The sequence below is a fragment of the Trachypithecus francoisi genome, unplaced genomic scaffold, assembly GCF_009764315.1.
Source record: "Trachypithecus francoisi isolate TF-2019V2 unplaced genomic scaffold, Tfra_2.0 Lachesis_group9, whole genome shotgun sequence".
Classification (NCBI taxonomy): Eukaryota; Metazoa; Chordata; class Mammalia; order Primates; family Cercopithecidae; genus Trachypithecus; species Trachypithecus francoisi.
The window spans coordinates 37,878,985-37,893,490 of record NW_022681474.1 but is presented as its reverse complement, the minus strand read 5'-3'; the positions used below and the strand labels follow the sequence as shown (position 1 = coordinate 37,893,490).

Here is a 14,506-nt window from a genome sequence, read left to right as displayed (position 1 = left end):
TCAGTAATGTGGTGCAGTGGTCTAGAGGTGGTGAGGATCTGAACCTTAGTAGCAGCAGCAGTGAGAATAGAATGAAAGGAAGTAGAGATCCACACTAGGCCCTCTGTTTCTAAAAAGGAAATAGTTACCAATTATTAACCAGCTTTCATATTGTTAGGATGTTACGGGTCTCAATGGTTGGTTATCTCTGGTCTCGAGTCCCTTCACTCTATTTTTAGGGAAAATGTGTTTAAACCCCTATTTTAAGGAAGTGATAGTTTATAGATTATTTATAAATTATAGTTAATTTGGAAAATATAAAAAAGGAAAAAATCCATAATTTCATCATCCTAACAAGACCCCTATCATTTTACATTTACTTACCCTGATGTTGCAGTTTTAAACTTCTCTGTTAATTCATTCTGTGCACATTTAGCTCTGAGAAACAGGTTTCTGGACCAATAAAACAACCCATTAATTGCCATACTGTGATGTTAAACATAGTAAACCAAGAGGTTTCACATGTAACCCTCAGTGGACTCTAGGATCACAAACTATGTCAATGTCTCTCTTTTTTTTTTTTTTTTTTTGAGACTAAGTCTCGCTCTGTTTCCAGGCTGGAGTTCAGTGGCGTGATCTCGGCTCACTGCAACCTCCAACTCCCTGGTTCAAGCAATTCTCCTGCCTCAGCCTCTGAGTAGCTGGGATTATAGGCACATGCCACCATGCCCAGCTAATTTTTGTATTTTTAGCACAGATGGGGTTTCACTATGTTGGCCAGACTGGTCTCGAACTCCTGACCTTGTGATCTGCCCACCTCAGCCTCCCAAAGTGTTGGCATTACAGGCGTGAGCCACCGTGCCTGGCCACTTCTCTTCTTTTCCTATAAATCTATCTTGGTTCACCTACCTTTAGACATATAGATATTTATTACCCAAATGCCTCAATCCCTTTTGGGCCCAAAGTTCCATCTTCTTCAGTGAATTATTTGCATAATTTAAAATGTTTTTTATTTTGAATTTATAGAAAAGTTGCAAAAATAGTTACCTCTAATGATACCATCTTATATAACCATAATACATTTATCAGAACCAGGAATTAATAGTATTGGTACAACACTGTTAACTAAAGAGCTTTCCTGAATTTTACGTTTGCCTACCATTATTCGTTTTCCTTTTTTATTTTCAGTTTTTAAAAATTGTAACTTATTTTACTTTTTTATTTTTAGAGACAGGGTCTTGCTTTGTCACCCTGGCTGGAGTGCAGTGGCACAGTCATAGCTCACTACAGGCTCAAATTCCCAGGCTCAAAAAGTCCTCCTGCCTCACCCTTCTGAGTAGCTGGGACTACAGGCAAGCATTAATTAGCCTGGCTAATTAAAAACAATTTTTTTTGGCCGGGTGCAGTGGCTCACACCTGTAATCCCAGCACTTTGGGAGGCCGAGGCGGGCAGATCACCTTAGGTCAGCAGTTTCAGACCAGCCTGGCCAACATGGTGAAACCTCGTCTCTACTAAAAATACAAAAATTAGCTGGGCTTGGTGGCAGGTGCCTGTAATCACAGCTACTCCAGAGGCTGAGGCAGGAGAATTGCTTGAACCTGGGAGACCGAGGTTGCAGTGAGCCAAGATCATGCCATTGTACTCCCGCCTGGGCGACAAGAGCGAGACTTTGTTTCAGAAATTTTTTTTTTGTTTGTTTTGTAGAGACAGGGTCTCGCTGGCCATCTTGCACGGGCTGCATTGTTCTTTTTCTGTTCCAGGATCCTATCTAGAATCTCACATTGCATTTTCGGTGTTTTTCTTCGTTACTATTCTGTATTCTGTAGAAGTTTCTCAGTCTTTGTTTTTTATAACCTTGACATTTTTGTAGAATATTGATCAATATCAATTTGAGGACTATTTGTCAAATATTCCTTAATTTGGATTTGTCTGATATTCTCTGATGATTGAACTGAGATTATAGTTTAGGCAAGAATGCCACAGAAATAATTTTGTGTCCTTTTCAGTACATCATATCATGGCATTCATGATGTCAATATGTATTATTACTGGTTATTTTGACCTTGATCACTTGGTTAAGGTAGTTTCTGCTGGGTTTCTCCATTGTGAAACTACTATGTTTTCCTTTGTAGTTAATAAATGCCTTAGTGGAGATACGTTGATACTATCGTTTTTATTAATGTCTTGGAGTTCTCTACACATCGAATTAGTAGTGTCTCCTTAAAGACTTTATTGAACTTTAGTTACTGTGAAATTAATTAGCTTAAAAAGTCCATCTCCTTGGCTGGGCGTGGTGGCTCACGCCTGTAATCTCAGCACTTTGGGAGGCCGAGGTGAGTGGATCACTTGAGGCCAGGAGTTCAAGACCAGCCTGGCCAACGTGGCGAAACCCCGTCTCTACTAAAAGTACAAAAAATAGCCGGGCATGGTGGTGCACACTTGTAATCCCAGCTATTCGGGTACTGAGGTGGGAGAATTGCTTGAACCTGGGAGGTGGAGGTGGCTGTTGCAGTGAACCGAGATCACGCCACTGCACTCCAGCCTGGGTGACAGAGCGAGACTGTCTCAAAAAAGAAAAAAAAAAAAAATCCATCTCCTTCGAAACTTCCCACACTTTACACCTGGTTTTATCAAAGGGTTCCCAGGCTTTGCAGGAACAAATTCTATCTAGTCTTCATTGGTTTCGGTTCAGTTCCAGCTCTGCTCATAATGAATCTCTTATGCTAATAACCTGTAGCTCTCTGGACCTCATTTACCCCACTGTCTCTTAGGGCGCCAGGCTCCTCCTGGCCTAGTGTCCTTCCAGGCCTCATCTCCCTTTATGCACAAGCCAGTTCCATTTGAATGACTGCTTTGGGTTTTTTCAGAAACAGAGGCTGAGAGAAGCTGACTTTGTTGGTGAAGAATACAGTGGGGGATAATTAGGGTGGCTGCAGCTGGAGCCTGGTTTATTACTTTGGCCTGAGAAAAATGGTAGCACATTAAGCTGTACTGTGTATACTTGTGAAGGAATCATTCTCTGTATTTCACTAATACAGAGAAAGTGTTTTTTTCTAAAGGTCACCAGCTTCTAGAGGTATGCCTTTAATTCTGGCAGCCTTCATCTGTAATGATCTTTTCAATTTAGCCCTGTGGACTGTGGAGCTACTTGCTGTGAGCACAAGAATCCAAAATCCAAATGTGGACCAAATATTATATTCAGATCTATTTAGTTCAAACAAATTTTATACAGTGAATAACATTGGTGTTTCTTTTATTAATAAAATGCAAAGTTATTAGTATTACTGAATTCAAAGTAGCTTTTTGAATTATGTATTTTCTCAAGTGACATATACTATAAAAGCTCAGTTTATGTAATGTGAATGGGGCAGACTTAGATTCTGTGACACTTGAAGCTTATACAATTCAGAGGGCCTCCTTTAAGGAAAATATTTTTTGAAACAGAAAATAAGATATTGGGCCTCGAGAATCTGGGCAAGAGAAAGAGCCCTGAAGCTTAAGTTTCATTAGTGGCTTGATAAATCTGCCTTGGGGTGTGAGGCACTGCAAAAAGGTTGAGACCCACTGTTTTCCATCATATCATACGTGGAAAGGTTTTTGGCTTACCCACAGGAGGCTAGTGTTTTCAGATTGGGAACAGTGGGACATACAACTTAGTAACTGTGTTACACAAGGAAATAAATAATAAGTAATAAGATGACATGCTTCCGTCCCAGTTTTGGCTTTTACTTTCCTAGAAGTTTACCTTGTTGCCCAGGCTTGCCTTGAACTCCAGACCTCAAGTGATCCACCAGCCTTGGCCTCCCATTCTCGGATTTTAGGCATGAGCCACCACGCCCAGCCCAATTTTTTATTTCTTTATGGTAAAATATCTAGGAGTAGGATTGTTAGGTAAAAGTATGGCAAAAGTGCAGCCATGTTTTGCTTGACAACAGGGATATGTTCTGAGAAATGTGTTGTTAGGTGGTTTTGTCACTGCGTGAATATCATTTAAAAGAATTTGCATAAACCTAGATGATATAGCCTACTACACACCTAGATTATATGATATAGCCTACTGCTCCTATGCTACAAACCTGTATAGGATGTTACTGTACTAAATATAATAGGTACCAGGCACGGTGGCTCACGCCTGTAATCCCAGCACTTTGGGAGGCCGAGGCGGGAGGGTCACCTGAGGTCAGGAGTTGGAGACCAGCCTGGTCAACATGATGAAACCCTGTCTCTACTAAATATTAAAATACGAAAAATAGCTGAGCATGGTAGTGCATGCCTGTAATCCCAGCTACTTGGGAGGCTGAGGTGGGAGAATTGCTTGAACCTAAGAGGCGGAGGCTGCAGTGAGCCAAGATTGCACGACTGCACTCCAGCCTGGGCGACAGAGTGAGATTCCGCCTCAAAAAACAAAACAAAATAAAACAAACACACAAACTAGGTAGTGAGAGCCATATAGATAAAACTATAATTCCCCTCATCACATATCTTCAGTAAATGGCATTGGAGAAGGATTACGTTGTTTAATGCTATATCTACAATTTAAGTGAAATGTTTTTGGTGTTAGTATTTCTCTGGACCACTTGTTACTGCCTCTCTTGTCTGGTCTTTATGCTGTTACTTCTAGTTGGTGACACACCTAAAACAGGTCTGAGGACTTACTGCTTTACCCTACATAATACTGCCATTCAGAGCCTGAGAATCTTTTCTCTGCTACTGTGTTTTTCTCCTTTTGCTCCCTGTACTCAGGAGTGTGTGTCATAGGGCAGGCCGAGTTTCATTAAGCTCCTAATGTGGATATTGGAAACCCCACCTGTGTGCCAAGTCCTTTTGGCTGTGAGCAAAGTGGAGGCTTGGTACTTGTCATTCCTTTGCAGCAGTTGAGCTGAAGGAATGCTGCATGGCTTGTTGGAAGTTGTTTGGTGGCCTTGAGTGGGGTGTGTATGAGGGTGTGTGTAGAGAGGTGAGGGTCTTATAGTCTGTGTGGGAGATATGGGTTCTTTTCTGGTGTCATGTTAATCATCAGGCAGTATTTATTGACGGCCTCCTTATGACTAGCACTGTAATAGGAGCTTTTGGAATAGAATAATAAAATATATAATTGAGTCATAGTTTAATAGTCAAACATTTCTAGCTCTGCCACTTACCAGCGTTGAATTGGGCAAGTTAATGTCTTTAAGCCTCCCTTTACTTTTCTGTAAAATGGAACTATTAATAACTATCTGATAGGACTGTTGTGAATATTAAATAAAGGACATAAGTATCGTGTTTAGCACATACCTGACTGTAGTTACTATTTCATTTCATGTAGTCATATTATGACAGATACGATATAAAACAGAGAGTAATAAAAATAGAGAATAATGTGACAGTACACTGTATAATCAAATACTTTAATTGTGACATGTAGATTATAAATAGTCTGGGAATTTACAGAAGGGAAAGAACAGTCTTATGCAACCATTTAATATTCTTGTACCTCAGTTTTTCCATTGGACATGCTGTAGACAATGCTAGGTGATCTCCCAGAGAGTGATTAAGATGTTAAAGCGTTTTTGCGTTTTTAGATGGTGCATGTGATGGTGAGAAGGAAGGGAAAAGATTGAGGAATTGTTGATCTTGGCAAATTTAACACTTAACGTTTAAACATTTTTCCTTATGTAGATGGACATGGCAGCCTTATAGGAAAACTTAAAGTTGGAGATGTGTTGATTTCCTTCCAGGGAACATACTTGCTTTGGTATTACTCTCTGTTGCCTCACTGGCATTTTAATTAGTTGAAAACTAAAGTTGGTCAATGGATTGCCTCTGATTGTGACCCCTTGGATATAATCTGGAGATTAAGTGATTTGTAACCCAAATTATCTCTCTGATCCTCTGGCAAAAATGAAACAAACAAACAAACAGAGCATGAGAAGATTTAGTTCTCTTGAACTGCATATTAAGGACCTGTGGTTTACTCACCATCAGTGTTTCTCTGGATGGAACATCTTTACTCAGAACAGATCTTAGACTGCTAACATGGCCTTCCTACTTTTAAGCAGGTTTTCATAAGCATATTCATGGAAAACACCTTTTAAAAAGTGCTTTATTCACAATGTCCAAAAGAAACTGTTTCAGTTCCTAGTTGGTGTGTGCTTACTTGGTGATTTGTTTTGTGTTAGCCTGATACTGGAAAGTTTGTATTTGGTTTTTATTTCTATCCAGATCAACTTTCTTGTGTTTCAAGAAAATTGCAGATAATTTTCCCCTGAAAGTAAAGCCGTTCATACCTTTTTTCCATCTCTTTAGTTTGGGTCTCTCTCTCTCTCTCTCTTTTTTTTCCTTTTTTTTTTTGGCATTGTTTGCCAAGGTTTCAAGTTTATAGCAAGAGGTGAGGCAACGTTGATCTTGGCAGAACAGTCCAAAGCCAGTAGAGTCATTAAGTGACGCAAGCTTTTGATTTTTTTTATTTCTGTTAAAGCGCTCTGACACAGCTGGCTATTCTAGTCCCAGAAGAAAGAGGAGAGACTTGCTGAAGATCTGGATGGGACAATAGAAGTTTGGGGCACATTAAAAAGAAGCAGCAAGAACATCAACAAAAACCTCAGATGATTCAAACAGGCTTCTTCTTGGCTTTGTGGAACCTTTTGCAGTTGCTCAGAATTTGAGTTTTTGCTTCAGAAGATGATGAGACAAGGCAATGGAGGGCGAGGAGGGTTATGTTGGATTCTTGCTTATCTGTCTGCCTCTCCTTCCAGTTGGAAAAATCTTCAGTCCATAAGAAGCATCATCAACAAGCTTAAAGAACACATCTTACCCTGATCCTGGATGCTGCTGGAGCTGAGAATTACACCCACTTTACCAGGACTTTATTGAGGCTGTTCAAGAAAAATAGAAGGAAGCAATACTTAAGGATTTCTCTGTTTGCATTAGTCCTGTGCCATGTTACACTTCGGAGATTGTTTGGAACAAGTGAGGAAGGACTCTGTCATCTAGACCTAGGAGGATACCTGAGTCCCTTGAACTATGCAGATGATATTTGGAAGGTGGTAAACTCAAAATCTTCCAACATAAATTCACTAAATTCTAGATTCCCTTTCCTCTTAGAACTTTAGTAGACATAAATTCCTGCCAAAAAGGCACAAAACCTTCTCCGTTTTTTTTCAGGCTAAATGTGAACAATAATGTCTTGGAAGAGAAATTATTTTTCAGGGGGTCGTGGTAGTGTACAAGGGATATTTGCACCTCGAAGCTCAACCTCCATAGCCCCCAGCAAAGGCCTCAGCAATGAGCCAGGGCAAAACAGCTGCTTCCTCAACAGTGCCCTGCAGGTAAGGGTAATTATTTTTGGTGAACTTTGACTTTTAATTGCTGATGCTGTATTTCTGGTAACTCTTTTTAAATAAAATTCTTGATAGTCTCTGTTTGAGGTTAGTAACCTGAGGTCATTTTTACATTTATCTGTGTGATCTTTGGCAAGTCACTTTATCTCTTTGAATCTCAATTACCTCATTTACAAAAAGAGGGATTAATAATAGTAAGAGAAAAAATAATAACTTTAACTACTATTATTTACATGCCTAAAGGGAGGTAAATGGGCCAGGTGATCTTTCAGATGGAGTCTTGCTGTGTTGCCTAGGCTGGAGTATAGTGGCGTGATCTTGGCTCACTGCAACCTCCGTCTCCCGGGTTCAAGCGATTCTCTTGCCTCAGCCTCCTGAGTAGCTGGGGCTATGGGTGCCCACCACCACGCCTGGCTAATTTGTGTATTTTTAGTAGAGATGGGGTCTCACCATTTTTGTCAGGCTGGTCTCGAACCCCTGACGTTGTGATCCACCCGCCTTAGCCTCCCAAAGTGCTGGGATTACAGGCGTGAGCCACCGTGCCTGGCTCATCTTTCTATTTATCAACTTTTTTCCTGAACAATCTCTACCGGTTCCTATTTTTTTCTTTTCTTTTCTTTTTTTTTTTTTTTTTTGAGACAGAGTTTCATTCTATTGCCCAGGCTGGAGTATAGTGGCCCAATCACAGCTCACTGCAGCCTTGACCTCCAGGACTCAGGTGATCCTCCTGCCTTAGCCTCCTGAGTAGCTGGGACCATGGGTGATCTCGGCGGTTCAAGCAATTCTCATGCCTCAGCCACCCAAGTAGGTGGAATTACAGCTGTGCATCACCACACCTGGCTAATTTGTGTATTTTTAGTAGAGACAGGGTTTTACCATGTTGGCCAGGCTGGTTTTGAACTCCTAGCCTCAAGTGATCCACCTGTCTCGGAGCCTCCCAAAGTGCTGGGATTACAGGCATGAGCCACTGCGCCTGGCCTGTTTTCTGTTTTTCCTTTTGGGAGTAAGGTGTGTTATCCTAGTTGCTTTTCTCTAGTATAGAAGCAAAATTCTTTCCACAAGTCAAAGACTTTCAGGTATGTTAATCTTGTCTCTTAATATTCAGGCTTTTGGCCCACATATTGAATGGAGTCTAGTCTTTGTCCAATTTATCTCCTCCCTTTGAGCTCTCCTGTTTTGGCTCATAACTGGTGTCTAGTCAGATACACTTGAATAGAGCTAGGGGAAAGTAAATTCCCTTAAGGTGATTATCTACCCTACATTTTCCCTTTCACTGTTGCTTGCTACTTGAGTGGTCTTAGAATCCCAAAGCTTTCTGCCTGTCTGCTTTGCCCAGTCACGCCCATAGCGTGTTAAGTTCATCCCCCTTGGCCTAACTTTCAAGTAATTACTTTCTCTTCTTTTCTGCTCTTCAGTGTAAAAGTAAATGAAATTTGCCACCCAGGATATACTTGGGTAAAATATTAGCTTGACTCCTCAGATGTTATGAGAAAATGGGTTGCTATGAGAGAAGACAAGATGTTTAGTATAAAGAACAATGGTCTTGGGCATTGGGAGGAGACCTGGGTTCTAGTTTTAGCCATTCTGTAGACTAGTCTTGTGACCTTGTACAGGTAATAGTGTCTGAGTTTCCTCATTCATAATAGAAGAATGTTGCCAAGCTTATCTAAGTAATAAAAGTTTCATGCTCTTTCTCAGTTTTTATTTATTTATTTTTGAGACGGAGTCTCGCTCTGTCGCCCAGGCTGGAGTGAAGTGGTGGGATCTCAGCTCACTGCCATCTCCGCCTCTTGGGTTCAAGCGATTCTCCTGCCTTAGCTTCCTGAATAGCTGGGATTACAGACCATCTGCCACCATGCCGGGCTAATTTTTGTACATTTAGTAGAGACAGGGTTTCGCCATTTTGGCTGGACTGGTCTTGAACTCCTGACCTCAGGTAATCTGCCCACCTCGGCCTCCCAAAGTGCTGGGCTTACAGGTGTGTGCCACGGCACCCAGCCTTTTTCTCAGTTTTTAAGTTTTTATTTGAAAACAATAAAAAAAAAAATTATGTGCTGGCAACCCTATAAAAAAAAATTTAAGTGCTTTCCCTAATTATTACCACAAATTTCATGTGTTTAGGTGGAGTTGGCTAGGTTTTTGTCCTGGATGATGCATATTAGTTTTCTTTCTTTATTTCTTATTTTTTTGGAGCCAGGGGTCTCACTCTGTCGCCAAGGCTGGAGTGCAGTGGTGTATTCATAGCTCACTGCAGCCTTAACATCCTGGGCTCAGGTGATCCTCCCACCTCAGCCTTCCTAGTAGCTAGGACTACAGACACGTGCCACCATACCTGGCTAAATTTTTTTTTTTTAATTGTTTGTAGAGAGGGGATCTCACTATAATTGCCTAGGCTGGTCTTGAACTCCTGGGCTCAAATGATCCTCCTGCGTTGGCCTCCCAAAATGCTGGGATTATAGGCATGAGCCACCACACCTGGCCACATATTAGTTTTTTTAGTTACTTTTTATCCTGATAATACTTTTGTGACTTAGAAGCAGGCAAAATAAGGCATTGATATAAATGTGTATGTTTACCCCCTTCTTGGCCATAGTCCCATTTTTATAATTTTTTTTCTATGTGGTCTATTTATATTGTCAGTTGAAACAATGCTATTTATGAGTTTCCATTCTAATTTCCAGTGCCATATACAATACATTATATATATGTATACACACACACACATATACATATTTCTGTATCCATACTTAATGACTGAGGCATTGGTGATTTTGAAGTCCCTATTATAATCATGTATACATGTTGAGAATAGTTGTTGCTATGAGCTAATATTCTGACTTTTGGTTTCAAAGCTGTATTTGCCACAGATGAGTTGAACCTATTACATTTGTTATAACAAGATGTTATTTACTTGGGAGCATAGCCAGTTTCAAAGAACTTTTAGAGTATGGATCTTGAGACATATAAGTGAGAAGAAGCTCCAGAGGTGTGCTGTCATCTGGGGCTCCAGAAATTATGCTTTTTCACATATTATGACATTAAATGCTTTCCTAGCAAGGGGGAGCTTCCTAAGGCATTATGCTGTATATTACATCATTTCTTTTTTAAATAAAAATTGCAATTTATTCAGATTTCCTTAGTTTTTACCTGCTGTCCTTTCCTGGCCCAAGATTTCATCCAGGATACCACATTTAGATTTACTTGTCATGTCTTCTTAGGCTCCTCTTAGCTGTGACATTTTCTCAGAATGTTTATGTTTTTGATAATCTTTGACAGTTTTGAGGAGTACTGATCAAGTATTTTTTTGGATATCCCCCTTCCCCTATTGGAATTTGTCTAATGCTTTTCTCATGATTAGACTAGGGTAATAGGTTTTGGGGACGAAGACCACAAAAGTATAGTGCCGTTTTCAACACATCCCATCAAGGGTATATACTATAACATGATTTATCACTGTTAATATATTTTTTTTCCATTTCAACAAAAGTATAGAAATCATAATTTTTTACCCTATTGACTTAAGGAGATCACACTTCTCTTAGAAATGTCTAAAAATTGAGAGTTCTAACAAAGATACAATTCCACACTATAGTTCACATTTCTATGGGCTCACATTTCTAATATAAGTTGTAAAATATTCTTGTGTGGATCATTAATGTAAATCCTTATTCTTCAGCTTTAACCCATAAATTTCCTCTTCAGGATCACATTTGATGTATGTCATGTCATATTTTAACTGTATTACCTTCACTTTATGTTCAAATTAATATCTTTCCCAGAATATGACCATTTACTTTTCTTGTTAGATATCTCACCATTTTTCACATTTGTTTTAATATACTAGAATGAAGTTTTCTCTGGGAATAAAGATATCTTCTGCAGTCATTACCTATGTTTGCTTGAACTCTTTGACTTTAAAAATTAAATGGTGGTTTTTTTTTTTTTTTGAGACGGAGTCTTGCTCTGCCGCCCAGGCTGGAGTGCAGTGGCCGGATCTTAGCTCACTGCAAGCTCCGCCTCCCGGGTTCACGCCATTCTCCTGTCTCAGCCTCCCGAGTAGCTGGGACTACAGGCGCCCGCCTCGTCGCCCGGCTAGTTTTTTGTATTTTCTATTAGAGACAGGGTTTCACCGTATTAGCCAGGATGGTCTCGATCTCCTGACCTTGTGATCCGCCCGTCTCGGCCTCCCAAAGTGCTGGGATTACAGGCTCGAGCCACTGCGCCCGGCCAATGGTGGCTTTTTATAGAGTAATGAAATGTTTTCCCTTTCTCACCAGGTTTTGTGGCACTTGGATATCTTCCGACGTAGCTTTAGGCAGCTTACAACTCACAAGTGCATGGGAGATTCCTGCATCTTTTGTGCTCTCAAGGTAAGTACTTCCAATTAGTTTCTTCTCACTACCATTGGGTGGCCACATGGTCAATATCAAGGTGGTTTGGTTACTCAGGATGATGCTAAAGAATTTGTTACTGAATTATCTACCTGTGGTTTAGTGCAAAAATGGATATGATTGGTTTGCTTGCTTGAAAGAATTAGTACTTGACTTGGGTAGTCTCTTTTACTGAACCTGTTTTGCTTATGCAGCTCTTTTTGATGTGACAGAATACTATGCAAGTATGCTTCCCCCTTTTTTTTTTTTGCGAGATGGAGTCTCATTCTGTCACCCAGGCTGGAGTGCACTGGTGCGATCTCAGCTCACTGCAATCTCTGCCTCCTGGGTTCAAGCAATTCTGTCTCAGCCTCCTGAGTAGCTGGGATTATAGGCATGCACCACCATGCTCCATTAATTTTTGTATTTTTTTGTAGAGACGGGGTTTTGCCACGTTGGCCAGACTGGTCTCAAACTCCTGACTTCAGGTGATCTGCCTGCCTCGGCCTCCCAAAGTGCTAGGATTACAGGTGTGAGCCACTGCACCTGGCCGGGCAGATATTTTTAGAAAGAGATAAGTGAGTCTTCTGAACTTTTTGCCACTTGGGTTATAAACATCTTGTTTTCTACCCTTTGTTTGGAACCATTATAACTTGTTTTTTTGTTTTGTTTTCTTTTTGAGATGGAGTTTTGCTCTTGTCACCCAGGCTGGTGTGCAATGGTGCAGTCTCGGCTCACTGCAACCTCCCCCTCCCAGATTCAAATGATTCTCCTGCCTCCGCCTCCCCAGTAGGTGGTGACTAGTTTTTGAAATATATTTTTAGTGGAGATGGGATTTCACCATGTTGGCCAGGCTGGTCTTGAACTCCTGACTCCCAAATAGGGAGCCTCCCAAATAGCCTCCCAAGGCGCCCACCACCACACCTGGCTAATTTTAATTTTTAGTAGAGACGGGGTTTCACTGTATTGGCCAGGCTGGTCTCCCAACTCCTGACTTCAGGTGATGCCCGCCTCGGCCTCCCAAAGTGCTGGGATTACAGGCGTGAGCCACCACGCCCAGCTGGAACCATTATAACTTGTAACAAATATAGAATATAAATTATTGGTTTGTTGGGGAGTTCAAATACGAATTTTAATAAAACCAAGTCCCTTACAAGTTGAATATAACATTTCTTACTGTGCCCATTTAGACAGGGGTCCATCCAAAGGGCATTTTATCTGATTTCTGAAAGATACATTAAGTATCTAACTTACATAAAGAAGAAATACAGTAGTCCCGTGGTCAGTAAGTCCAAAAGAAGTCTGATTCATGGCATTAGAGCCATGCTAGGGAGAAAAAAACAAACAACAACAACAAAAGTCATTCAGAAAGAGAGAGAAAAACAAAAAAGCAAAACATGTTTGGGATACTTACTAGTGAAATGTGAATCCCGGAGAAGTCCCTAGTAGAAGAACTGTCTAACTCTGGAAACTCTTGTCTGTACCAAGAAGGGATGAGAGCACTTATATGACCTCTGACAGGCCTTTGACTAGTCAGGACTGTGCTGTACTCTTCATTGATCTGGGTAGGACTCTGGAGAACTGGCTGCCACACTCTTGTTATATTTCATTTTCCTGAGGGACAAACTGTTACTTAATATAAATCAGTATCATTATATAACCTAGAAAGATGAAGAAAGCCAACCACTAGACTACCCTCTGAGATACACAAGTACAGAAGGGAAATTGTCAATTTGTTGGGCTGAGGAAATATTTTGGGACTCTTTCAGAGAGACAGTTGCTTGTGGTAGATAGATAAATGGGCTTGGAGATGTATTTATCAAAGGCTATATTTTGGGTCTTCATAACTCTGGGGATGTGTTAGAATTCTGGTACTTTCCTCATTACATCACTGCCTGATCTAACCAAGAGATTTATTTTCCTTCACTGCCTCATTTGTTGTGTTGGGAGTGTATTAAAAGTTTGATTTTTTTTCCCCTAAGTGCTTTTCAGTTCCTCAGTGCTATATAGATGTTAAATAATTAGGCTCTAGTTTGAACACACTTCACGTTTTAGATGGCATTGTTTCTATTCTTTTAATTATTGTATACTTGATTTGAAAATTACAGACTTGTAATGCAGATAGATTAATTTGGAAGTGTGGATGAGCTGAACTTGATTTTAGTAGTTAAGAAGTTTAAATTGTTAGAATAGCCAGTTTTCAACAGCTATTCCCTCATCCAGGATGGAGGGCTTCATTTTCTGAGAGAAGGGAAAGGGTAATAAACATATGAAGGAGTAAACTTGAAATGAGCCATCAGCACCTGGGTCCTCCTGTACGATGTCTCTTTTGTTCCCCACTTTAATTTTTTTTTTTTTTTTTTTTTGCCTAGTCTCGCGATCTCCACTCACTGCAACCTCTGCCTCCTGGGTTTGAACAAGCGATTCTCCTGCCTCAGCCTCCCAAGTAGCTGGGACTATGGGTGCTTGCCACCATGCCCGTTGTTCCCCACTTTAAAACTACTTTTATAGGGCTGTGAGCAGTGGCTATGCCTGTATTCCCAATGCTTTGGGAGGCTAAGATGGGAGGATCACTTGAAGCCAGCAATGTGAGACCAGCCTGGGCAACATAGCAAGACCCCATCTCTACAGAAAAAAAAGAATTAGTGGGGCATAGTGGCACATACCTGTAGACTCAGCTACTCTGAAGGCTGAGGTGGGAGGATCACTTGAGCCCAGGAGTTCAACACTGAAGTGAGCTATGATTGTGCCGTTACACTCCAGCCAGGGTGATAGAGCAAGATCCTGTCTCTAAAAAAAAGACAAAAAATTAAAATACATTTCTAGAACATGAAAAT

General features: G+C 40.6%; 1 protein-coding gene across 17 annotated transcripts in view; it reads left to right on the top strand.

Annotated features, from left to right (window-relative positions):
• Positions 1 to 14,506, top strand: part of USP54 (ubiquitin specific peptidase 54) — a 121,900-nt gene that overhangs the window by 42,191 nt on the left and 65,203 nt on the right. For 11 of the 17 annotated variants that reach the window (XM_033209385.1, XM_033209386.1, XM_033209397.1 and 8 more), the window contains exons 2-3: positions 6,438 to 7,287; positions 11,577 to 11,669. In XM_033209385.1, coding sequence (XP_033065276.1) covers positions 7,141 to 7,287; positions 11,577 to 11,669 — 240 coding nt within the window. In that variant the 5' untranslated portion in view covers positions 6,438 to 7,140. The remainder of the gene's footprint in view (positions 1 to 6,437; positions 7,288 to 11,576; positions 11,670 to 14,506) is intronic. The other 6 variants (XM_033209391.1, XM_033209398.1, XM_033209390.1 and 3 more) reach the window with 4 other exon arrangements.